General features: G+C 44.6%; 1 protein-coding gene across 1 annotated transcript in view; it reads left to right on the top strand.

Moving 5' to 3' along the window:
• MAEA (macrophage erythroblast attacher, E3 ubiquitin ligase) overlaps window positions 1-26253 on the top strand; it is a 34647-nt gene that overhangs the window by 4742 nt on the left and 3652 nt on the right. The window contains exons 2-6 of the mRNA XM_080933367.1: window positions 14843-15025; window positions 16753-16956; window positions 19111-19233; window positions 22072-22148; window positions 25135-25243. Of these exons, the coding sequence (XP_080789493.1) occupies window positions 14843-15025; window positions 16753-16956; window positions 19111-19233; window positions 22072-22148; window positions 25135-25243 (696 nt within the window). The remainder of the gene's footprint in view (window positions 1-14842; window positions 15026-16752; window positions 16957-19110; window positions 19234-22071; window positions 22149-25134; window positions 25244-26253) is intronic.

The raw sequence follows: 26253 nt of genomic DNA, 5'->3' as shown, positions 1-26253 counted from the left end.
GAAGTTGAGTAGTGGAAGGGGACTGGGTTCCTTTGACTGACAACCTCAGCTAGTGTGACCCTGGAAATAATAGCTGGTGCTGTGAAGCAGTGTGCACTGTGTAAAGTCTTAGCTGACACTGCCTCAGAAGGCACACAGGCCAGCAGGATGATAATGGCTGGAAATGACCTAGTCAGTGTGAGGCCTGTAGGCCTAGAAGAAAGGAGACTGACCAGCATCTATATCCAGTGTGTGTATCCATCTGTGGAATCCCATGACTACCACTAGTCTCATGGGGCTCAGTGTCACAGAGTTCAGGCTCTGCCAGTGGTGGTGTGTATCGCTACAGAATCTTTAGACATAGGAACCATTCCTTTGAAAATTTGAACAGAAGTATTCACTGTTGTAATAACTGGTAACTATCTGACAGAATGTGAATGAATGGAGGAAACAATGGGCCTGGCTTTACTTTTCTGTGAACCTTTGGTGCTATCCAGTACCTGCCTCTATCCCAGGATACCTTCCCTCCTATCCTGTGTGTTTGTTTTGAGGCTATGTCTCTGTAGTCCTGTAACTTGCTATGTAGGCCAGGCTGGCTTTGAACTCAGAGATCTACTTACTTCTGGCTCCCCAGCCTTTTCCTAGACCATTACCAGCTCAGTTGTCCATGTCTGTCATGACAGGTATGGGTTCCACATGCCCCACATTAACTCTTTAGGTCATCTACTTGTTCCTTCAGGCTTTCCTATTACACTTGTCCAGCTCCCACCTTCCTGGGGTGGTTTGTCAGTATGTAGACAGCAGCTATTGCTGTTCTCTCCACCTCCTTTCTCTTTCACACTGCTCTGCCACACCTTTCTCAAGGCTTTCTTTATTCCTTCCTGAGTAGTCTCTTTGGTGTTACCAGTTAACCTTGAGAGGTGGCCTTAGTGCTTGATCACAGGCTCTGCCTCCAGCTGGGCTTCTCACTTATGCAGTGGCCAGCCACCCAGTATATATTTCTTTGGTTATCTGGGAGGTAGGTCAGGAGTGCCACTTGCAAAATAATAGAATCTGGCCTTGAAGCCTCAGACCATTCCTTACTATCCTAGTTGAAGACAGTGTCTTCTGGACTTGTTCCATGGCAGGCTACAACCCCTAGGTTTTGTCTCCCTACCCTCTAAGCACACATGGAGTCACACCTCCAAGTTTTCTGGCCTTTTGATCTTTAAAATCCTTAGTTAATAGTACCTGCTGGGAGATAGGCTTCATGTCCAGCTGGGAAGGTTGAGAACACTGCTGTGCCATGTGGACCAGCTTCCTGCAGGACATCTTTCCAGAATTCCGCTGGAGTTTACAAACAGACAGGCCACATCTAGACTTATAGAACCTGGATATAATAGCCCATTTGTAGCTTATTGTTTTTGTTTTCTGTTTTTAAATTTCCATTTGTTTGTTTTGAGATAGTCTCTGGCCATTGTGAAAGTCATCATGAGACCAGGCTGGCCTCAAACTCAGAGATTTGCCTACTTCTGCTTCCTGAGTGCTGGGATTAAGGGCACACACCTCTGCATCCTCCTTATTTACTAACTTAAAGGTTTACTTTTAGTTAGGTGTGTGTGTCTGCATGTGGGTATGTGCTTATAAGTGCAAATTACTTGAGGAGAGAGGTGTCATCTCTGGAGCTAGAGTTGCACTTTCAGCTGCCTGGGGTTGGTGCTGGGAACCAAACCTCAGGTCATCTGGGGCAACAAGTGCTCTTAATCCTTGAATCATCTCTCTAGCCTCCCACCCCTTTCCCTGTTTTGGTTTCTTTATAGTATTAACAATTCAACAGAATTAGCTATGTTTGTGACCTTTTTTCCTCTTCTCTTTTTGTTAGACATCTCCTTTAGAATATGTTTTGGTCACTGCTGTATCCTAGAACATCCAAGTACCTGGCACAGAGTCATGATAAACAGCTATTGGCCAAATGAATTTCTCCACTGTCTGGCTGGAAAATTCCTTAAAACTTAGTGTCACTTTTGTTCACTTCTTGAATTCCAGCGTGCTTTTCTAGGCAGGCACATCCCTTCTTTGTTTCCTTGAAATCAGTCTTCTAACCCACTTGTGACTGATTGCAACATCAGCCTCCTTGTCCATACAGGTCCAGCATTCTTCCTGATGAATTCCAGCCTAGAGTCTGCCATCTCTGTGGATTTTGCATTGGCTTAGCAGTTGCTCCCATTTCTTAGGGCCCTGGTGGCTCACTTGGAGGGTTCCTTGCTTCCAAGTGTTGTTTTATGTATTACTCTTTTTACCTTAAAACTCCTAGGCTTGTGCCATACCACATGGGCTGTACTCATGGCTTGGTTTTCATTTGTGACCTGTTTGCCTATACACATTGCCTTGTTTCGGTGACTGGAAATAAATCCTGTGCTCCCTACCTTGCTCATCTTAATCCCTCACAAATAATGGCTGCCTTCTAGTTGTCCAGTGAGCAAAGTGTCGTAGACTTACCTTTGTTTTTGCTCACATTGCCCATGACCATGCTGTTGCTAGGGCTACTGGACAACCTTGTAGGGCTGCTCAGACCCTTTGACCATATGTCCATTCATAGTAGCCTGCTAACAGGTATCCTAGTGTCCATCTTGACCTTATGAAGCTGGTGACTTTTCTGTAGTCTTGAGGTACATTCCTGTTTGGCTTCCACAGTAGTTAATTGCCTGGCTTTCCCAGGCTGACAGCCAACTCTCATTCTTCATTATTGAACTATCTGAAGAACACTGAAACAGCACCCAAGCTTGACTCTGGTAGTTGGGTTCTTGGTGGTCACATGAGTCTTGTGAATGTAAAGGATTCTCTATCCACACAGCTGATATACCCTAGAACCCTGCTCCAAGAGCCTGAAAAGCATTACCTTTAACTCTGTAAGGTGCTTGGTTTAGCATGGTTAAAGTGGAACTCTTTTTAATGATTTTTGTTTTAATTTTTATTTTTATGTGCATTGATATTTTGCCTGCATGTGTGTCTTTGTGAGGATGTTGGATGACCAGAACTGTAGTTACAGACAGTTGTGAGCTGCCATGTGGGTTCTAGGAATGGAACCTGGGTCTTCTGGAAGAGCAGCCAGTGCTCTTAACCACGGAGTCATCTCTCCAGCCCCTAAAGCAGAACTTCTAAATCTCTTCAATCTTACTGCCTTGGATGCCTGAATGCTGGGGTTTTATTGAGTTCTGCTATCTCAGTTTAAGCTTCAGCCTAATTGCCTTCAGCCAGAAATTTGGAGGAAGCTTTGATCCTAACCCTGTCCCTATACCTGTTCTTCCATGTATTTTAGGTACAGCTGAGTGGGAGCCTCCTACCCTGTCACTTACTGCTGCTGTGAGTGGATGGGTGTGGTTTCATCTCTGTCAAGTGGATGTGGCCTCCCAGGTGGTTGCTTCTACCTCTGCCCATCATATTCTTTTGCAGATAGCTAATAGTTCATAGGTCATATGGTTTGCCTGGTGGTTCCTTAAGTAAAGTCAAGAGTTTTAAGAGGTGTCAGCCCTATTCTTCATGATGCCTTTCCTCTACTACCACAACAGCCTCTCTTCTTGCAGATGTCCTCAGCCCCTGTCCTATCTCCTGGATTCTCATTCGTGTCACCTACTGAAATGGCAACTCTGCTTCTTTCTGCCTTCTCCTCCTTCATCCACTGCGCTGTGTTGTTCATGGGAGCTCTGCAGACGGGTAAAGGAAATTGTAATTATTATTCTGGCCATTCTACCAGTGCAGTGGCACAAGTCTCAGAGAACCAAAAGGCACTCATTAACACACAACAGTATAATTTCCTGCATAGGACCTGCAGAAGATTAAAGAATCAAACTTCCAGCATGGATGGGGAGAAATGCTTGAAGTCCCAACTCCTTACTCAGGAGCCATTGGCAGTCAATAGCTCCTGTAGAAGGAATAGCATTCTTTTTTATAGGTATGGTCATTGGTAGATTCCCTACTCTCCATTGGCTGGCCTCATATCCATACACATATGGGTAGCACATTGGATGTTATGAGGGATGAAAGAAGGAGAAAAATAATGAAATTGGGATGAGTGTGTTAGGGAGAATTGGGGTAAGTGAAGTGGAAGTTGAGTATGATTATATTTTATGTAAGACATTCTATAAGTAGACCCAGACAGTAGGGTCATATGCTGAAGCATGAGTGTATGTGATGTCTGAGTGTGCTCAGTGTGAGTGGGACAGAAAGCATCTGGAGAAGAGCAACACAAAGCTAGGGAGGCCACTGTGAAAGCCAGTGGAAGCCAGAACTCTAGACATGCAAATGTTGGTTAATATTCCCTGTCTTCTCTCCCTCTCCAGGTAGAAGATAGATTTCTCTGACTCATCATAGCTGGGCAGCACTCTGTGGCAAGTTATGGCCAGTGTGCCACAGACGTGGGATCAAGTCTCATTGCCAGGGCCAGGGCCTATGATGGTATGATTCTCAGAGTCCTGCTAGGACGCCAAGCTTTACCTTGGTTGCAAAGGAGAAACCAGTAGTTAAAAGACAAAGTACATTAGTGGTTGCCCAGACTAGAAGTTGTAACTAATAGAGTTACAACTATATTTATGAGATTTAAAGTATATTTTAAAAAGATTGTGATAATAAATGCAGTTTTCTGTAAACAGGAAGAGCTAAAGAATCATAGTCGCTAGATGAGTAAACTTTGAAGGATTAGTAATACTCAGTAAAGTTGCTAGAAAAACAAAACAAAGGCAAAAAAAATACAAAGTAGAAATTATGTGCAACTGTTAGGAAAGTTTAGTGAGGAGCTGGAGAGATGGCTTAACAGGGGAACTTGCTTTTGTAGAGGTACCCACATGGCAGCTTAAAACCATCCGTACCTCCGGTTCTAGGCAATCTGATGCCCTCTTGTGACCTTCAAGGGCAAGCACACACATACTGGCAGGCAGAACACCCATAGACATTTAAAACAGCAACAATACCAGCAAAACCTTTAAAATAAAGTTTAGTGGTCAGCTGACCATGCAGTAGACACTGAGCTCAGCCACTGCCCTCTGTACCATCAGTGGCCAGTTTTTTCATATCCTTAGGAGATGTCTGTCCATGACAACATGCTGGTTGGAAGAAGAGGCCATGGTGAACCTTGGCTGGCAGTGGTGACACTGAAGGAGCCTGAGAAAGGGCACAGCTAGTGGAAGACAGGCATTAGCAGTGAGCGTCTTGCTCTGTGTGGAGGTGGTACTAATGCCTGGTACATGTTGTGCGTTGGACAGTGCTTTTTACTTAAAACAAGAGAAGCATCAAGAAAAGCAGAGGCACTTGGGGCTGCTGGTGGGCTCTGTATAACCCACAGCCTGAAAGTAAGCCTCACTCATGTGAGGTGTCACTGGTGCATTTAAGACTTGGCTTAGGTTGGGTCAGAGTTGTGTCAAGGATGCAGACTTCTGACCACATGAGACTGGCTGTGATGCCTTTTGGTGTCATGGCATGCCAGCTTTAGCAGAGTGTGCTATGCTGCATTGTGCTTTGTCTGTGTGTTGCTCTGCTTGGGTTTTGCTCAAATGAACCACTGGCATTAAACAGGTCTTTGTGTGACCAGTGAGTTAAAGATGGACATGAAGGTGAGCCTAGGAAAAAGGAGCAATGGTGTTGATGTCTCTCCTTCCATCTTTGTCTTCATCAGCTGTTGTATTAGGGCTTTCTAGAATTAGATTAGAAATATGTAGTTGTTTTTTTAAAGAAGTCCGCTTGAAGTGGGACTATTTTAGACTGTTGCTATCTGTCTTCATGGTATGACCTTACCTGAGGCAGAAGCTTTGGGTAGCACAGAGCTTCTGTGATTTGCTAGATATGCTGTTGCATGCCTCCCTAGGGCACAGTCCTCTCCTCAGAAGGTTTGGTTGGCTTCTTAGCAAATGCTCAGGATGTTAACTCTGAAGCTTAAAAAAAAAAGATTATTTTATGTGAATGAGTGTTTGCCTGCATGCATGTATATTCCTGTGGAGATCAGAAAAGGGTATGGGATCCCGTGGAACTAGAGTTAAAGATGGCTGTGAACCACCAAATGAGTGAGAGGCACTGAACTCAGGTCCTCTGGAAGAGTAGTTAAGTGGTTTTTTTTTTTAAACCTTTGAGCTATCGCTCCAGTCCCTTTGGGGCTTCTTAATTGTGAACAGTAAATGCCTTATGTCATCAAAAACAAAAAACCCTTTTCTTCCTATACGGGTGGAAATGGCTAGAAACACAATGACAAGCTAAAGCACCCTTTTTTGGCTATGGCAGCAGGGGTGGGGAGTGTTCAGCAGATAGTGTCAGAACACTCAAAACAAGTGTGGGAGACAGTTTGAGGAAAAGGGGCCCTGAAGTAGATGACACCATCAGAGCGCTGCTTGTCAGGTGGGAGTGCAGCTGCTTCTCTCAGGTCTTAGCAAATCATGTGCGCCTGACTGGGTTTCACTGATGGAAACAAGGGTGTTTGACTCCAACACCGGCCAGCTGGAGAGAGCCTGACTTTAACTAAGAGCGATCCCATGGGCGCTGGAGGGATGGCTCAGAGGTTAACAGCTGTTTCTACAGAACACCTGAGGTCAGTTTCTAGCACCCACATGGCGGCTCACAACCATTATTGGGCATGCCTGTGGTGTGTGTAGGCAAAACAGTTACACATAAATAAATCTTTGGTCGTTGGTTTTGGTTTTTGAGATAGGGTTTCTCTGTAGCCCTGGCTGTCCTGGAACTTGCTCTGTAGACCTCCAACTCAGATCCTCCTGCCTCTGCCTCCCAAACGCTTAGAATAAGTAAATCTTAAAAAAAAAAAATTGTCACTGTCACTGACTCCTGCTGCTACCCAGACACCTTGATATCAAGTATGTCTATTAAGTGTAAAATTTAAATATTTAGCACAAGCAGATAAAATAAGACTAAATTGAAGCTCAAATAAAGTCTTCTAAATAATCTTCCAAATACAAACTAAGGATTGATTCAAATGCATAAGAAAGAATAGGACCTTTTCTTTTTCTGTAGAGAGCTGATGGGGGTAGTGTGTCGGGGGGAAAATGTACTGCATTGAACTACACAAAATGTATTTTTTTATACATTAAAAAACAGTAACTGTAATGACCCTGTAACATGCAAAGACAGTTGCTTAAAACTTCCAATTGCCTGGAAAAGCCCAGTACTGGGTAGCTTTCCTGGTGAATTCTGTCAGACATTTTAAAGGGGATACTTCAACCCTACACAAACTTTCCTAAGGAATGGGGAAGAGGGGTCACTTCTTGGCTCATTTTTGTGAGCCCAGTATTCTCCATAGCAAGTCAGACAGTAACACGTGACATCTGTAGACCAGTGTTCTTTATGAATAACACATGCTAAAGCCCTTGGCAATATCTAAATCTAAGCTAGGCTGGTAATCCAAACACCTGGGAAATAGAAAGCAGAAAGTCAGATCAGGAAGTCTGTACTTAGTCTGGACTGACACTCCTCAAAACACCAAATGAAAATTACCCAGGAATGCAAGTTAGTTCTACTTGTGGCGATCAGTATAATTCACATATTATTGGAATGAAGTGCAGAGACCACATGACCAACAAAATAAATACAGAAAAAGCACTTGACAAAGTAACACCTATTAAAGATAAAAATACCAACTTCCTCAACCTTCTAAAGGGCTTCTAAAAAAAGCATATTAACATCATACCTAATGGTCAGAGATGAAAGCTTCCCTAAGGTCGCAACAACACAGATACCACTCCTTACCACTTGCAGTTACCCTTGGCCTGCAGGTTGTATCTGGTGCAGACAGACAAGGAGGCTAAGGCTTCCAGATCAGAAAGAAGTGAAATTGTTTGTAGGTGATATAATCATGGGCACCTTATGCACATCAGCACACAATTAGACTTGATAATAGTTGGTCAGTTTTGCATCCTACAAGTGACCAGCCTAAAAGAAATACAAAAATAACACAACAGCAGTATTGTTAGCATTACTTCCTGAACTAATGTGCAGGGTTAGTGTGAGCTGGCACCCCTCCTCACCTCCCCCACCCTGCAGAAATTGGCAAGCTGCTTGTGTGAGTTAGGAACCCAAACTAGCCAAGATAACCTCAGAAACAGTGGTTATAGAACTTGGAGGTTTGGATTTCAAAACTCTTTGTGGAGGTGTGACTCATCGATATTAGCAAAAGAATAGACAAATTACCCAAATTGAGTGTAGGCATTTATTTATTTTGCATTGCTGAGACTTGAACCCAACACCTCACACCACAGGCCAAGCACTGTGCTGTTACTGCTTTACACACCCAACTTTTAACCCATACATTAATAGTAATTAACTTTTAGTAGGTGTTTGAAGACGATAGATCAAAAGTAGTGTTTTTACTTGTGCTGAGACAGCTGTGTTTTCACAAAGTAAAGTTGGATCCCTACATCATACCATAGACAGGAACTAAAAGTAAGTGGGAGAGTAGATGGAAGATGTAAAATTAAAACGTTTCTAGAAAGCTAGAACAACATAAAAGTTAACTCTGACCTTGGATTGGTCTGTGGGCTCTCAACCCCTGAGCACAGAGGCCAGGGTCAAAGGCTGCTTGCTCTGTGGGAAGCTGTGAACACGAGAAGACTGGGTTCAGAGAGAGGCCTGTCTCCATCCCGAGAGAGCGAGCGAGATAGTACGTGCTGAAAGGCCCAGGCCCTGAGCTCTGTGGCCTTTGAGAGATGGTTGAATTTGGGACAGAGCCCCAATGATGCTTTTAGGATTTTGTATTTTTGAGACAGTCTTCTGCAGTTCAGAATGTGCTTTACATTCAAGGATGATGAAATTTTTTAAGTTTTGCATTTTTTACTTCGAACATTTATTTTGAGTTTTATTTTATCCCCTATTCCATTTGCCATTTATTTGTTTGTTTCGTTTTTTATTTGTTTGTTTGAGATTGGGTTTCTTTGTGTGGCCTTGGCTGTCCTGGAAGTTAGTTTTGTAGGTAAGGCTGGCCTTGAACTCAGCAGATTTGCCTGCCTTGGCCTCCTGAGTACCCACATTAATGGCGTGCACCACCACTGCTAGGCCAGTTTTTGTAAAATGTTATGTATATGTGTATGAATGTCTTGCCTGTGCATATGTAAGTATCCCACATCTGTGCCCAGTGTCTGTGGAGGCCAGAAGAGAGTAGGGGATCCTTTACAACTGAATAGGGACAGTTGTGAGCCTCCACACATTGGTGCAGGTGCTTGTAACTGTGGAGCCATCTCCAGTCCTTCATTTGTAATTCTTAAGTTTATTCTTTGCCAGACTCCGCTTGGCCAGTACCTTGCTCTGAGACTTGCAACTTTTTAAACTGCATGTAGTAAAGATTATTTTCTGTAAGCTTCCTGAGATGACCAAAACAGCTGCTTACAAATTAGGAAGAAACATTTGCAAATCACCTATTTGATAAGAGCTAGTATTTAGAGTCTACGAAGAAGTCTTACTGTTGAGTAATAATAATTTTTTTTTAAATGAGCAAACCATAGTAGATAAAGTAAGGATGTCAACCATGTAAGCTTTAAGGACGTGAATTCAGATCCCCAGCACCCACATAGAGCCATAATGTGGTAGCTTACTTGTAACCTACCTATAGTCCTAGAGGCCAAGACAGGTATCCAAGGCACCTGCTATGTCGACTAGCCAAATTGACGAACTCTGGATTGGGCAAGAGACCCTGCCTTGATAAATAAAGTAGAGAGTGATTAAGAAGTCACCATTAACATCAGCCTCTGACTTGTACGTGCTGGTGCATGTGCACCTACATGGGTTCCAAAATCTAAAACAATTCTAAGGCTTTCTCCAGAAAATATAAACAGCCTGTAAGAGCACACAGGCAGGTGCTCTGCATCTCTAGTCATCAAAGAAATGCAAACAAAAGCCACTGAGACATACTTCTTCCTTCTGCTAGAATGACCATTGGAGAAAGATGTGAGAAATTTTAAACCCTTAGACGCTGTTGATGGGAGTGAAAAACAGTCATGGTACTTTTCGAAACATCCTGGGCATTTATTAGGTAGTTGCTGTCCATACAAGGTACTTTGTTAACCTAACTCATAATGGCCCCAAAGTACATGTGGTCTCAATTTGTGTGCATAAACTGAGTTCTTAACACAGGATTATGCATACAGAAGGAGACCAGAACACTGGTTCATCATGGTTACATCGTGGATTGGTTTCAGAAGCAACATTAAGCCAAAGGTCGGGAAAGTCCCTATAACCTAAGGTTTCAATTGTGTGAAATTTCAAGAGCAGAGACATGTCTGGGTGCTTGTGTCTTGAGAGATGGCCATGACATGATTATGAAAACATTCTCCAAGTAGATAATAGTAATGATGTCACAACCTTGCAATTACACTAACACTTTTTACATGGTACCTGTAGGGGGAGTTAGAATTTGTGAATTATATAAATAAAAATAACATTTTTTTTGTGGTTTTACTGAAAAAGGTACAGCATGGCCAGATATCTGTTTGGCTGGGGTACACAGCTCTGCATAACTAGCAGATGTTTTCAGAATAAGTCTGTGGAGTGACAGGGTCAAGAAGCCAGACATGGTTTGTGGCTCACATCATACCTGCTCCATGTGTGGCCCTTGCAACATCAGTGATGTGAGTCCCAGATGGTGAGGTGTTACCAGCACATAGGTGTACTACTCTCAGTCAGGGAAGTTATGAACACTGGGAATGTTCTATGCTGGGTTAAGAGGACTCTACTTTTAAAGACATAGTACAAAGAGGGGAGAAGCATAGTTTGATTGTATCTAAATTAGAATATCTGAATTGCAGTGAATTAAAATGTATTAAGAACAAATTTCACTTACCCACCATGGGGTGTTGGTGCACAACTTTAATACCAGCAGAGACAGGTTGATATTTATGAGTTCAAGGCCAGCCTGATCTACAGAGCAAGTTCCAGGGCTACACAGAGAAAACTGTATGGAAGGGGGTGGGGGAGTGGAATTCACTTCCCTGCCCTGCACAGCCTTGCTGTGTGGCCCAGGGTAGCCTCAAGTTTATGACCTCCCTGTGTGAGTGCTGAGAGTAGCTGGGATGACAGTCATACACTACTGTGCCTGGCTTCATTTAACTTCTATGATAACCAGTGCTGCAGGTCTCGTGGTGTTTTGATGTTTGGACGAGGTTTGCTTTATGATACTGGGGGGAGGGGTCAAACCTGGAGCTTAGTTAATGGTAGCAAGTGGGCTTTAGCCCCCTCCTGTTTTTCAGTGTTGTTTATAAAAAGAACTGCTAGCCATGGTAGTGTATACCTATAGTCCAGCACTTAAAGTGCCAGGGCACAAGGATTATGAATTTAAGGGCATCTTGGGCTACATGAAATCCTGTCTCAAAAAAAGAGCAAGTAGGTACTTGTTCTGAAGTTTTTCCTTTCCAGTCTGGGTTTATAATAATGGTGATGTCATGGACTTAGCCATACTGTCTTATTTGTCCCATTACCTGTGTCTTTTTTTTTTTTCCTTCATTTCTTCCCTTTTGGTACATTGACAGGGTTGTTCATTTGTTTTTTGTTTTTTTTTTCCCTTACAAAAAGCATATTTCATAGTCACACCCAGTTGAGACAAATGAATGTCTCACACATTGCCAGATGCAGTTGGGTGTGCAGTGCCCAGAGGAATCCTGCTGTTAGTTGGTCTGTGTGAGAAGAGTTTCCCAGGGAGCTTGCTTCTGGGAACACAGGTGTGAGCCTAGTCTCTACCCTTTTATACAACTGTAGTTTATCCCTTTGACTGACAATTTAGTTCCTGTGATGGGGCACCGTGGCTTCTTACACTCATCCCTACTGATGAGACTGAAGTGGACAGTCTCTTCTTTCTCAAGGACAGGGTTACTACATCATCTGGTGGGAGAGTCTTTCCACGAGGAACTGCCCAACTTTGCAGAGAATTATTTAAGCGCCAACAGGGGTCAACTGTTTCTCAGCTTGATTGAATTCTTCTTTGAGCCAGAATCAATAGGATGTGTTTATAGAAATATTAAAAATAGGGAATTGCCTTGTGGGAGTCTGGAGGCAGGGAAATTCTAAGATAACAGGCAAACCAGGGTATGGTGCATTCTCAGAAAAATGAAGGTCCATTGTAGACTTCTGATCCTAAGATCTAAGGCCTACGTATGATGATAAGCCAGAAGACTGATAGCCACAGCAGCCAAGCAGGATGCAAATGGGGGTCTTGACTTGTACTCTCTGTTTAGCTCTTCAACTGATTGAACAAAGCCCATACCAAAGAGCCATCAGCTTTACTGAAGACTGGCTCACTGTCTCATCCAGGAAACATACACACAGACACCCAAACAAAGTCTGTGGCCAAAAGTTTGGGCACCTGTAACCTCATCAAGGTAATACCTAAGAATAGCCACTGTGCATTTTCTTTCATATTTCTGGTAACAAGCAGCTTTGTAGATATTCCACATGTTATTTTGGAAGACATTTGTTTTGAGCTCTCTGACTTGTTTTGAGAATGGGCTTTTTGCTATCCTAATTTTAATTTCTTTGTGGGCATTCCATATTTTCCTGGAAAGGGGTCGTGCTAGATGTGTACATTTTGAATGGCTTCCTTTCAGTGTCTGATTCTGTTCTCTGTCCTTAGGTTGTTATCTGTGGGTTAGAAGTTTGGGTTTGGTAAAGAGCATTAATGATGAGTTTTCTTTTGTTGTTTGTGTTTAGTGTCATTTACAAAGCTTGTGTCCTCTTCAAGGTCATGGCAGAGTGTTGTTTCTTTCTCAGAAGGTTTACTGGGAGTTTCAGCATATATGTTTAGACCCGTGTGATCTGTTTCAGGGTGGTCTGGTTTTCACTGCTTTCAGGGAGTTCCTAGTCCTGATATTGTTGCAAAAACTATCATTGCCCTTGGCCTTGTGGTTGGACATATATGGGTGGGTGTGGGGCTCTGTTTGTGGGTTCTCTACCTTCACTTGATCCATTTCTAATCTCAGACCAGCACTTGGCTAAGAGTAATCACAAAGGTTAATAGTTATTTATTTTTGTTGTGGCTTAGTTTGGTGTGGTGTGATGGTGTTGAGATGGAATATTTTTATGCAGCTCAAGCTCAAACACAGTATCCTCCTGCCTTGGATTCCTGAGTGCTGGGATCACAGACTATGCCACCATGCTTGTGTGTAATATTGTCTTGATATTAGGTCCCAGGTTGTATTCTATCCAAGTGTTAGTTGGTTTCTTTTGCCTCAGACTCATCATGTAATCGAAGAAGATCTGATTTTGAACTTCTGAGCCCCCCCCCCCCGCCTTCACCCTCCGGAGTGCTGGGCTTACAGTGGTACACCACCACTATGCACAACCAGTTTTTGTAATGAATGGGGATCAAAGTCAGGGCCTCAAATGTGCTGGGCAAGCACTGTCAGTCTGTCTTGTCTATCTATTGTCTGTCTACCTATCTGTAGTGAGAGCACACCTTAGGATTGTTATGTGTACAAATATGCTGTTACTTGTGTGTACTGTTCTGATCTCTGGAACATTCTGTCTTGTAGAACTGAAGTTCTGCCATTAGAGTTTCACCATGTATCCTATTTTTGTCTCTTAAGAGCTTGATCTTTTTAAGAATCTTGTTCAGTAGATTGAAACAGTTTGTCATTTTGTGGTCAGCTCATCTTCTTTAACATAATACCCATAGATTTCATCCATATTCTGATACATGGCAGGGTTTCAATTGTAAAGCTGGATCATATGTATATGCTGCATTTTTTTGATTTGTTTGTTGGTGAAGACTCAGATGGCTGCTGTTGGGGATGTCACAGTGAAAATGTAAGCAAACATCTTGTAGAGATTCTGTTCCTAGATGCATACCCCAGAGTAGGCCTGCTACTGGATGCATAGTAATCCTCTGTTCATAGTAATCCTCTGTTCATAGTAATCCTCTGATGGTTCATAGTAGCAGCAACATCCCATCCTCACAGCAAGGCACTTTGTGGATACATTTTGTATTCTTGGTATGATTTTGTTGTGGCTGCTTTGAAACAGGGTCAGGATCTGGAACTTTTTGTGTAGACCAGACTGGGTGTACAGCACAGTTAATGCTAGCAGTACTTGGCAGTAGAGGTATGAGCTGAGGCTCTAGCTTAGCCTGCCACAGATGGGGCATGATGTTCAGACACAGCTTACTTTTGTTGTGCTCATAGTCAGGGGCCAGGAAATGGCAGGGATTCTCTGGAAAGGCAGAAAATTACCATGACTTGACTGTTTACATATTCCTCACATTCTCATCTTCATGTAGGAAATGGGTTGATTTTGTTTGTTTGTTTCTTGCACTTGGGATTAAAAAAAACACCATTTTTATGGAGGAGAAATGTTAATGCTTATTTATAATTCCACATGACATAATGAATTCATATTAAACCTGAATGATGTGAAGCTTTTTGGACTAGTCCTGACTGTTCTCACCTTAGTTCCCCACTAGCCAAATGGAAAGAAGCCCCCTTCCCTTCCCTTATCTCCTTTAGATGAACTTTGGAGTTATTTTGTTCCTAAAGGAGAGAGAGAGAGAGAGAGAGAGAGAGACAGAGAGAGAGAGACAGAGAGAGAGAGACAGAGAGTGAGTCAGAGTCGTGTGTCTCTGGTGTGTGTGTGTGTGTGTGTGTGTGTGTGTGTGTGTATCTGTGTCTGTCTGTCTGTGTAAAGACTGTGGCACAGCACTGTTGAAGGACTAGGGCACCATGTGCCTGTTAGTGTCAGTCAGGCTCTGGACTACCTCTAGTCATCATACTTTTGTGGGTCCTGGTCCAGGGTGTTGTGAGATGTTTTTTGAGAGCGAGAGTCGTAGGCTGCCTATGCCAGATAAGGAGGCCCATGTGCATGGGCTATCTCCATATATTGAAGGTCAGGACTGAGGTTCTTTTTGCCTTTTCTTGTCTAGGTGCCCTACGAGACACTGAATAAACGTTTCCGAGCTGCTCAGAAAAATATCGATCGGGAGACAAGCCACGTCACCATGGTGGTAGCTGAGCTTGAGAAGACCTTGAGTAGTTGCCCAGCTGTGGACTCTGTGGTCAGCCTACTGGATGGTGTGGTGGAGAAGCTGAGTGTCCTCAAGAGGAAGGTTTGTCCTCTGGGAGTGGGCCTTAGCTAGGAGGTTTGTGACAGGCAAACTGTGAGCAGGATGTCCTGGCCTCATGCTTCTAGAAAGAGAACTGAAAGTGTCCTAAGCCCAGCCTATGAGGAAACTAGGGTTTGCAGAGACTGGTGTTACCTAGAACTTCCTGGAACTGTTAAAATGACCTAGCTCTGAGGAGAACCCTTTGAAGACATGAATAGTTCTTTAAAACATCTTCCCAAAGGGGTTGGAGAACTCAGGCAGCAGAAGAGAATAACAGTCTCAGTCACAGATAGGAGTCAGATATAAGAAAGGGCAGAGGATTGCAGCTGCCTTGGAGCATTATCTGAACACAAGAAGTGACCTCACAGATGACTTTGGGGCCCAGGATAGTGCGCCAGAAAACAACGTGAAAACCTGTAGGGAACAGAAAGTATGAGAGAAAGTGTAAGAGTTTTAAAAGAATGAGTGAAAATGCCAGATTGAAAACAGTAAGCAGGCTGAACACTGCAGCACACACCGTTAATCCCAGTGTCTGGGAAGAAGAGACCATCTGTTTGTGGTTAAGGCTGGCTGGTCTACATACTAAGCTTCAGGCTGGCTACGGCCACAACAGGAGACTCTGTCACAACAAATAATAGCCAGGCTAGTGGTGTTAGCTCAATACCAAGACTTGGAAAGTGGTTGCAAAGAGATTGTATAAAATATAGTGTAAATAGAAAGGCAAATATATTAGAGATCATGGACTTCTGACATGTTTGCCCAGAGAAGGGCAGAGACAGGACAGGGTGAATGATAGGGCTGCTGAAGTCATTGGCTCATAGACCAGCACAGCAGGTGAAGATAAACTTACCTCATGTGTTACACAGTGAAATGGAAGAGCTCAGACTGAGAGCAACCTTAGCAGTAGCCAAGGAAAGGGACAGAAAGTGATGCTGGAGTTTAAGGACAGAAAGCCAGTAGGGACCTGCCAGTGGTGTCTTGCATTTAGTTGTTAGCTATATGGCTATAAAGTGTTACCTTCAATGACTTAAGACCTGGTTCTTGGTGGCACTAATCTTCCAGAAATTCAATGACACACAGGGTTGTGGCTGCCTTGCTGGGCAGTGCACATTGATAACATTTTTACCTGGGATTTAACTTAGAACCAAGTTGACTTTTAAAAGAAATATATAAAGGATTTAAAAACCAGGCTCGGCATGGTCACACAAGCTTTTAATTCTAGTATTTAGAGACAGAACCTGAAAGATTTTTGTGAGTTTGATAACAGCCTGGTTTACATAACAAGTTCCAGGTGGCTAAGGGATACATAGTTGGATCCTATTGCAAAATGAATGAATGAAGAGTCACTTTATAGTAAATAATAAGAGAGGACGTATAACAAATTTCAGATTTTAAGCATCTGACAGTACAACTTAAACCAAAACAAGAGACAGATGGATGGTAAACCTTTTTGAGGGAAATAAGGCCTCACATGTGCTTGGCAATCACACGAAGTGGTTGGTGGTGTGTGAGGCTTCTCTAGGTAATCACTGTCGCTTACAAATTCACCCCAAACAGATGCAGAACCCGACTTCTTTTATTTCTGTGTCTAGTTTAACAACATCCCCAGCCTTTACTGTTCCTGGCTTATCTTTTGTGAGCATTCAGAGGAAAAGTGCATACATACCTTTTCATGGCTGGTAGTGTGGTTCATGGGACAAACCATCTCAGCTGTGTCTGCTGTGACTTAGGCAGTAGAGTCCATCCAGGCCGAGGATGAGAGCGCCAAGCTCTGCAAACGTAGGATCGAGCACCTCAAGGAGCACAGCAGTGACCAGCCTGCAGCAGCCAGCATGTGGAAGCGGAAGCGCATGGACCGAATGATGGTGGAGCATCTGCTACGCTGTGGCTACTACAACACAGCTGTGAAGCTGGCTCGCCAGAGTGGCATTGAGGTGGGCTCTTCAAGATCTTGGTCCCCTGCCTGGGTGTGAGTGTTGCATTCTCTCTGTTCCCACCTGTTGTTGGTGCCCAACAGTCAGTGACAATCGCAAGTAACTTGCTTTGGGACAACATGAACTTGTTAGCCTAGTGATACCTGAGGAGACCAGGAGGTTGGTGTTCTTGACAGGAGCTCCCTGGAGTCGGTGACATGAACGTATAACCAGGGAAAGGTATTGCTACCTTTCTGCCCCTGACCAGTGACCACTGTTAGGGCCACTGCTGCTAGACACTGAGTGATAGGTGGCTAAGCACAGGTGGCCAGCCTGTGCTTAGCCACCAGAGTGAGCTCATGAGATGCCCTGCTTTTTCTTGTAATCCATTATTGTTTTAATTTTTATTAAATTTATTGTGTCATGATGAATTTCTTTGGGCAGTCATGCATATCTTTTCTGAGTCAATTTTTTCCTTTTACCATGGACGTTGTGGAGCTTGAGCTCAGGTTGTCATGCTTGGTGGCAAGTGTCTTACTCAATTGAGCCATCTCACAGCATTGCTCAAGTCTGCCTATTAAAATTGCTTATCTTGAAATGGAAAAAGTAAGAGGTTTTTATTATTTCTTTTACTTAAAGGCTGTGTCTACACCATGTTCAGCAGCTGGATCTGCATGTCCTGCCTAGCCGTGCTCTGGAAGGAGCTTCCTATAATTTCAGCTCCCTTCCCTTCCTGGTCATTGTCATGCATGTGTGTGTCCAGTGGTTGGGATATGATGGTAACGAAGACCCCTGCCAAGGAGTGTTGCAGGAGGAACATCAGGTCTCTGTAGGTCCTGACCAGAGCATACTGCACATGGCTCAGCTAGAAATGACCAGTTGTTTTGTGCTGGTATTCTCTTTGTTAGTCGAGAAACTGTCATTTATGAATGTGTTTTTGTTAAAGAGTACATCTCAGAAAGAAATTTTGCTATTGAAATTATGTTTTCAGGCTGGCGAGATGGTCCAGCAGGTTAAGACACTTGTTGCCAAAACCTAACTGATTTTGATCTCTGTGAACTAACTACATGGTGAAAAGAGAGAACTGACTCTTGCAAGTTGTCCTCCATTTGTCTACCCATTAATATATAAATCAGTGTGGTTTTTTGTTTTTTTTTTTAATTTGAAGACATTTCCATTTTCTTCGGGAAGCTTTCCTGCTTTTCCTGTAATGTGCATATGTGTCAACATCTCATTGGCCCAGACCCTCATTCCTGCTAATCTTTGTGGATCCTTTGATGTAGAGGGGCCCTGGTGAATTCTCCAGAGCTCAGCCCAGCAGATGATCTGTCTTTGTCTCTCTCTCCCCCCCCTTCCCCCCTTCTCTCTCTCTCTCACACACACAGAGACTTTCAAATGTGTTCAGAATAGACAAAGCAAAGCATTAGCATATAGACTGTGCAGGCCTTGTACACCTTGCTAGGACTTGGAGGAGGTTGTACCCTATGATGGGGGCCTTGTAAGGGTGTTAGCTAATTTTGTTGCTACAACAAAATACCTGACAAAAGCAGGTTGGTGAAGGAATGGTTAACTGTCCAGGAGATAGTCCATCCTGCCAGAGGCGGTGTGGCAGCAGAAGCAGGAGGCAGCTCGTTATGTGTATACACAGTCAGGAAATAAAGGTGATTAATAGGACTCAGCTTGCTTTCTCTCTTTTTAGTCTTGAGACTTGCAGCCTTTAGAATGGTACAAACTACATTTTAAGATGAATTTGCCCACCTCAGTTTAGCTAGTCTACATAATTCCTTATAGATAAGTGCAGAGATTAATTTTCATGGTGATTCTAAATCTCATCAGTGGTGGATGAGATTAACCATAGAGAGTCTGAACCCCTGCTGGGAGCTAGTCCAAGTGTGTGTAGTGCTTATGTTCCTTGTTGGCCTTTACTACAGATGGTTATGGTCCCCTAACCAGTGGACATCTGCCATATGTAAGCTTCCCAGTCCTCACGGACCACTTTTATTGCCTGGGTACTTGTCTATGAGCAGTGCCCTAGACAGGTTGAACAAGATGTAGCGGTGCGCTACGGCTGAGCCTAAACCCAGGGTGGGAGGCTGGGGTGAAGAGGGTAGAAACCAGTTGCCCCTGCTTGTAGGCCACAGGCATGTTGTGACCTGAGCTGCCCCTTCCTCTAAGGACCTTGTGAATATCGAGATGTTCCTGACAGCCAAAGAAGTGGAGGAGTCCTTGGAGAGGCGTGAGACAGCCACCTGCCTTGCCTGGTGCCATGATAACAAGTCCCGACTCCGGAAGATGAAGGTGTGTGAGCTTTCTGGGCTGGGTTCCTGGTGGGAATGGATGGGTCTCTATTGGAGGAGAGGCCAAGATTTGGTGGAAGCTGTGTCCCCTACCCAGGACCACCGTGGCTTCACCTGCTTGTGGAATTCTGGGTTGGTTTTAGTTTGTGAGGCAGAGTTGAGTTTGGGGTGGGGTTCAGGATGTTTGGACGATGGTGCTTCCTTAGGAGTAGCCAGTAGTGAAGTATGGAGCCCCTGTTACATGAATAGCATGTTCACTCCCACTGCACTTAAAGTTGAGGCAGCCTGTGGATTCCCCACTCAGGTAAGCGCTCTGAACTCTGGGCCATATTGTCTACTGTATATACACTTTGTAAAATACAGAACCACAGAACTTAAACCTGCTCTCTGCTTTGTAGCAGAAGTGTGTTAGCTTTAATTAATAGCCCTGCCTTTAACAGAGGAACTGTTTCTTGTGTTACTTTAACCCATCTGGTTGAGCTTGTTGGGGTGCGTATAGTCACCAGCCAAGAATGCCACTCTGCCACTCAGGGCTCCCTTAGAGAAAGGATCCTGGTATGGAACTCCTAAAGGGAAAGGCAGAATTGATACGTAAGTCTGGCCTCCTCAGTTCCAGAGAAGGAACTCTCCCATGAGTGCTTTCTAAGCTTTGACCTCTTTAGGGAGCATGTCTACAAGCTTGCTGAATTTACTGTAGGGGTTTCGTGTGGGTCAGGGATAGACATTTGGGTAAGCAAAGCCTGAGAATGAGGTGCTGAATGAATGCTAAGAGAGAGGGTGAGCATTGCTTTGGTGTCTAAGAAGTCAGATAGAAGGGAATGTTAGTAGCTGAACAGAAACACCGACGGTACCTAGTGACAGGTTTGCCCATCACAACTGTCTCTGTAATTGGAATGTGCACATGCACGAATGCTCTCCTCTCCATCAGGGTAGTGGAGAGCCACACTGCACTAAGGTCCCACAGATCAGACACTGATTGGATGGGAAGAGAAGCAGCTCAGACTCAGTTTCACTGAATTGGGAGGACCATGTAACAGGGCACGAAGAGATGATCTGTAATTTAGCTTGGAACTCTAGACTTGGCAGAGCACTAAAGAGGCCTTGTGTCTGGGAGTCACACAGAGTGGTAAATTTGGAGGCTTGGCTGCTGTAGAGTGAACAGGGTGGCTAGCCATCCCACTATATTACTTGGTGTTCTAGATTCAGGTTTGGAGAGCTGCTTTGCATGACTAATAGGCCTCTCTCTGTATTGGTGAGGTATTTGAAAATTAACTGTTTTTTAAACATCCCACTGGTGCCCACCAGCTATAGAAGGAGCAGCATTACTCTGCAACTTACAGGGCTCCTGCTGCTCTGGCTTTAAAGTGAACAGCACCTCTCCCCACGCCAGTGGGGCTAGACTGGCCCTGGGGAGCCTTGGGATAGCCTGTCTTTTCCTGATCATTTCAAGCCTGCCACCCACCACTCAGTCATTACAGTTCCAGCTCTGGTTTGGAATGCGCTGTGCTTCCAGCCTGCTTTGCTTTCTTCCTCAGTGCAGGGATCAAGGGAGTGGGCATTCTCCTTCATCTGCTTGTCCCCATACAGGGCAAAGTAGGTATGGTTACATGGTGGTGGAACACAGTGTCAAAGCATCTGTCTTGTGTAGTTGTGTGGAGTGTGTTCTGCTGGGGTTACATTGAAATGGAACATGGGCGTTGGCTACATAAAGGCAGGGAAAGGTGGAAAAGGATGTGGCACTGGAGAATTGAATTTTCATCTTATGTGCAGTCAGTGACATGATAATGTCTTAGACCAGCTTCTGTGTCCACATTCCTGTTTCTGGCAGTAAGTATTTTATGTGCTGAAGGTTTTGAGTGGCTTACAGGAGGCATTGGCCAGGCTAGCTTCAAATTTACTGAGGCCTTGCCTCTGGCCTTCTAGGGGCTAGATTTATTGGTGGTTTTGTATGTGCTGGGCAAGTGCTCTGCTGCCTCATACCTGATTATTAGTTGCACAGACAGGCTTTCTGTGTGAGGTAGTAGTAGTTTCTCTTTCTGCCTGCTAGCTTCCTTAAGAAACTTGTGCCTGCAGTGGATTGTAGCACTGGTTTCAGAGTTAGCTCAACTCTGGGCTTCTGTATAAACTGCGTCTACCAGTGCACCTTGTATTATCCTCAAGAGTTACTTCAGTGCTGACCTTAGATCTTACAACTGCAAATCTCTGAGCTTCTGCCATTCGCAGGACCCTGAGCAGTCAGCAGCTCAGGCAGTTACAGGACAGTCATGGCATGTGCTGAGTGGAAGCCTGGTGGTCATGGTAGGGAGGAAACTTTTTTTTTTTAAACAAGTCCTCTTTACATAGCCATGGCTTCCCTGGAACTAACTACTCACTCTGTAGACCAGGCTGGCCTTGCGATCACAAGGCTCTGCCTCCTGAGTGCTATGATTAAAGATGTGTACCTCTATGCCAGCTAGAGGAAGTATGTTTAGAGAAATAGTGCTTTGTAGCATTTGTAGCCTATGGGACCTGGAAGACCTCTGCCCTCTAGGCAGGGTTTCCTTATACAGTCACTTCTCTTACCCCATGAACTCTGGGAGCAGATGACAGTCCCTGTCTGCTGCCCATTTGGGTACAGCATGGCTGCCTTAGGGGACTGGGCTTGCCATCTGCATAATGCATTGGCCCTCCCAGAAGAGGACCTCTGCCTCTTCTGTCAGAATAGAGGCTCTGGTAGTAATGCTTCCTTCAAGCACACTGAGCTCAATGGTAGAGTTTGTGAGGCCTGTGGATCCTGGTGTCCAGGTGCCTAAGCCATGCTGACAGGTGGCACCTTCTCTTTATCTGTCTTTACCCTCAGAGCTGCTTAGAGTTCAGCCTCAGGATTCAGGAGTTCATTGAACTTGTCCGGCAGAACAAGCGTCTGGATGCTGTGAGGTAAGATATGCCATATACAAGGTTTTTATGGTAAGACGGGACACTCAGTGCCATTGCCTTTTCCCACACTCATGGCTGGAGTGCTGAAGAGGGAAACATACGTTGAGTACTTCCAGTCTGATTGCCTCAATTTTGCATGCCCACTAAATTTCTGTGTTCCCAAACCAGAGATTAGGTCGAGATCCCCTGCTCATGAGACAATTTCATGTGACACCCTAGACCCTAATAGCTGTCAAGTGGGCTAGGCTGGCATCCAACCACCCATGTAAACCCTATGTTTTTTACATGGGCATTTGAGAGCATGCTCGCATTAGAATACCTGTGGGCTTTCTGCAAGTATATCTGAGCTTCTGAAGTCTATTTCTGCCCTAGGGTACAGAGAAAAGTGGCTGTCTGCCCATATGGCCTCTACCTGTCAGGTCTGTACTGGGTCTCTTGCAGTGGAAAGGCCAGCAGATATTCCTGCTTACCCTTATTTGATTGGAATGTCACAGGGAATACCATGTACCAGTTTCCACTTCTTCTCCTAACCCACTTGCCTTTAGTCAGCTTTGTAAAGTTTTCCTGGTGTCCACCAGGTGTCTAGTCAATGTATGTCAAAGCTGGAGCAGTAACTTCTGTAGTTGGGGTTCTTCAATTCCAGTTTTGCAGAGGCTCTTGTCCACTTAGTCCTGGAGTGTGAACAGATGGTCATGAAGAAAACATCAGACCAAGAAACTTTGAACTGACCAGTTCAGTTTCCCTTGGAGTATGCTTCTTACTTAAAGTTGAAACTGTTTCCCAAGTGGGAAGAATGGGATGCAGATCCCTGATCCCACAGGTTTACATGGGTGGTTGGATGCCAGTCTAGCCCACTTGATGGCTATTAGTGTTTAAACTGCCACATGAAACTGTCTGATGAGCAGGGGACTTCATGTGGTAGACCAGTAAAAACATGACTCTGGATATGTGCTGAGCTGGTAACATTTCCCACTGTAGGCACTGAAGGAGTCTTCAGATGGTGTCTGTGATGGCTGAGACTCAGCAGTGACATATCTCACCAGAGAAGCCTCCGTGCGAAGCAGAGTCCTGCAGGCCTAGCCCATGCTTAGCTTTTAAGTAAACCCAGGACTGCTATTCCTTAGGAGCATCGGAGGGTGAGGGCAGGGTATGCTAGAGCTGGCTGCAGACCTCACTTCACCTTGCCTCATGCCTATGTGAGTAGGAGAGCATGAACTACCTACATGTGTGAATGCCCTCCTTTGATTCCCCTTTCTTTCTAGGCCTGGAGCATGATGGACAAGTGCTCTATCACTGAGTTGATTTCCCTCTCATTTTTTTAAGACTTTGGTCATACCAGGAGTAGTGGTATATGTTTCTAATCCTAGCACATAGAAGGCAGAGGCAAGTGGATCCCTGTGAGGTTGGGGATAGCCTGATCTACATTGCAAGTTCCTCCCATTAAAAAAGGAAGAAGGGAAGGAAGAAAGACAAAAAAATAGGGTCACAGTGAGTTCATACTCTTGAGCTTAAGCAGTCCCTTCCTCAGTCTCCCGAACAGCTAAGATTTGGAAGGGGCACTGTGCCTGATGCCCAAGCCTTGACCTGTATCTCCACAGTGTTACAGGGACTATCACTCTCCTCAGGACTTTAAGGGCTGGCTGGCTGGTTCAGGTATATTAGTCTCTGGATGTCTCACACTCTGGTATTCAAAGAGACAGTTGACATCACTGTATGCCAGTTGTCAGTTTTACCACTGTGATGAATACCTCAGGCAAACACTGTCAAACAAACAGGCTCATTTTGGCTTGTGTTTTCTGTCCATGGTCACTGTGATAAGCAGAACATGACGGCAGAAGTGGATCATGAAGCACCCCGTTCACAGCGGTCAGGGAACCACCATTCCTTTAGGAACACACCCAGTGACCGAACTCATTCCAGTAGGCTCTGCTTCCTGAACCTCCTGGTGCCTCAGATGGTGCCATAGGCTGACAACCTGTAGCCCTTGGGATTTGGATGTCAGATTCCTTAGACCTGTCTGCTGAATGGAAAGCTACATGAACCAGCTGGCTGTGTCCGAACCCTGCACATGCCTCCCACTTCTCTGGCTTTGTGGCCATCTTGCTGCTCCCTGGGGACTGTTTGGTGACATCTTCTACCAGCTTTAATTTCTATTTAAGAATGCGTAGACATTACTCACCCCAAGGCTGCCACAGGTTCCTAGGACCTTCTAGCTCTTTTTTTCCTGACTTAAACAGGAAAAAAAACTGATCTCCATGGGGACTTGGTTCCATGGATTCTGCTGTGTCACTGGCCACTGGTTAGATGGTCTGGTTCTACAGCAGGGACTCAGGGTCTAGAGGATATGATAGTGGATGAAGCCTTGTGGAAAGATACAAAACCTAAGGCCCTCATGGCTAATGGCCAGCAGAGGAGAATTCAGTGTTCTTCCTCCTGGCTGCCCAGTCCTTCCAAGCTAGTCAGGAGCCAGCAATATGTATCACAACGTGAAAGACCACAGTGTGTGTGTGTTTGCTTATCCATAATGAGTGAGTCAGACAAGCTTGTATTCTATTTGTGGGCCCGAGTTACCTTGAACAACTTTCAATTGAAAATGCTGGACTAGAAAAGTCCCTGGGCATGAAGGGATCACTCAAGAGCTCAAACAGTAATTCTAGCCCTAAGTGAACCCATCTCCTGATATCTTGACACCCCCCCCCCCCCCCACGCCTTCATCCCCATCCTCTTCTGGGATGGGATTCCTTTGTGTCAGACTCTGAAGGACCTGTTAGTCCAGATCCTTACAATTGGAGATTTGGACATTAGAGACTTGGTTCAGCAACAGGTAAAAAAGTACTTGCCTCCAAGCCTGATGACCTGAGTTTAACCTCTCGGACCTACAAGGTAGAATGAAACTTAAAATTCTTCACAAGTTGTCTTCTGACCTGAATTAATTATTTAAAAATTGGGACTATAAACCTCAATGTGCCAAAATGTTGTTTTTTAGACATGCGAGAAAGCACTTCAGTCAGGCTGAAGGGAGCCAGCTGGATGAGGTGCGCCAGGTCATGGGCATGTTGGCCTTCCCACCAGACACACACATCTCCCCATACAAGGTAATGTTCCTCTTCATCTGCTTCTGCTGGTCCTTGGAGTCAGGAGTACTGTGGGCAGGCTAGAGAGTGCTGGCCAGCTCCTGGGGCCCATCTGCTACCATTTCTTCAAACCTTACCGCTATGCTCACCTGTGCTTCTCTCACTTTATTCCAGTCTAGCTTGTGAGAACTTTGAGGCACAGGTCAGGAGGCTTCAATGTGGAAGGCTCTGGGTCTCCACATCCTGCCATCCCTCCTTGGTGTTCTCTCCTGTAGTCTATCTGTCATGTCAGCAGCCTTGGCCTTTTTGCTTTTTCTATAAGTTCATGTAGGTGTAGAGAGCACTAGAGGGTCATGGTGGTGACGTTGCTCTTCCTTGGCTGCTCCTGGTCTCTTTCCTTGGTGCAGGTCTGTTGCATTCAGCCCCCTGTTCCCTGGCCTGTGGTAGAAGAGGTTCTGGGAGAGGATATGGTCATGCTCCATTGCTCAGACAGCTTTGCACAAACCTCAGCCCCAGTTTGGGGAATCTCTTCCTGGCCCCAAGCAGTGTATGGCTTTTACCTTTGCTCAGTATATAGCCTCATCAAGACAAGACCATTAACTACACATTTTGCTCATATAGTTACATACTTTCTTCCCTGAACCTTGAAACCGGTCTCTGTCAAAGGCCTTTGTATCTGCCCTATAAGCCTTATCCATGGTGGCCTAACTCTAGTAGCTAGCAGAGACGAGCTATGTGTTCCTCTTACAGAGAATCCAGTTAATACCGATAGATTTGTTCTGGGCTCTAGTAAACCCATATAACTTTGGGATGTGGGACATCGTGTACTGAAATGTCATCAGGTCAGGGAGTGTCAGAAATATTTTAAATTAATGACATAAGTTTCTCTTCACTACATTGGAGATTTGGTTTGGGCCTGAGGCATCCAAATTAGAAGATGAACCATCTCTCAGATGTAAGGCCGTTTGGTCCAGGGAGGATTGCCGCAGGTATGGGTACATGGTACTTAGATAGGTACATGGTATTTAAAC

This window comes from Micromys minutus, assembly GCF_963924665.1.
Source record: "Micromys minutus genome assembly, chromosome: 1".
Lineage (NCBI taxonomy): Eukaryota > Metazoa > Chordata > Mammalia > Rodentia > Muridae > Micromys > Micromys minutus.
This window is presented reverse-complemented; position numbering and strand designations above follow the sequence as displayed.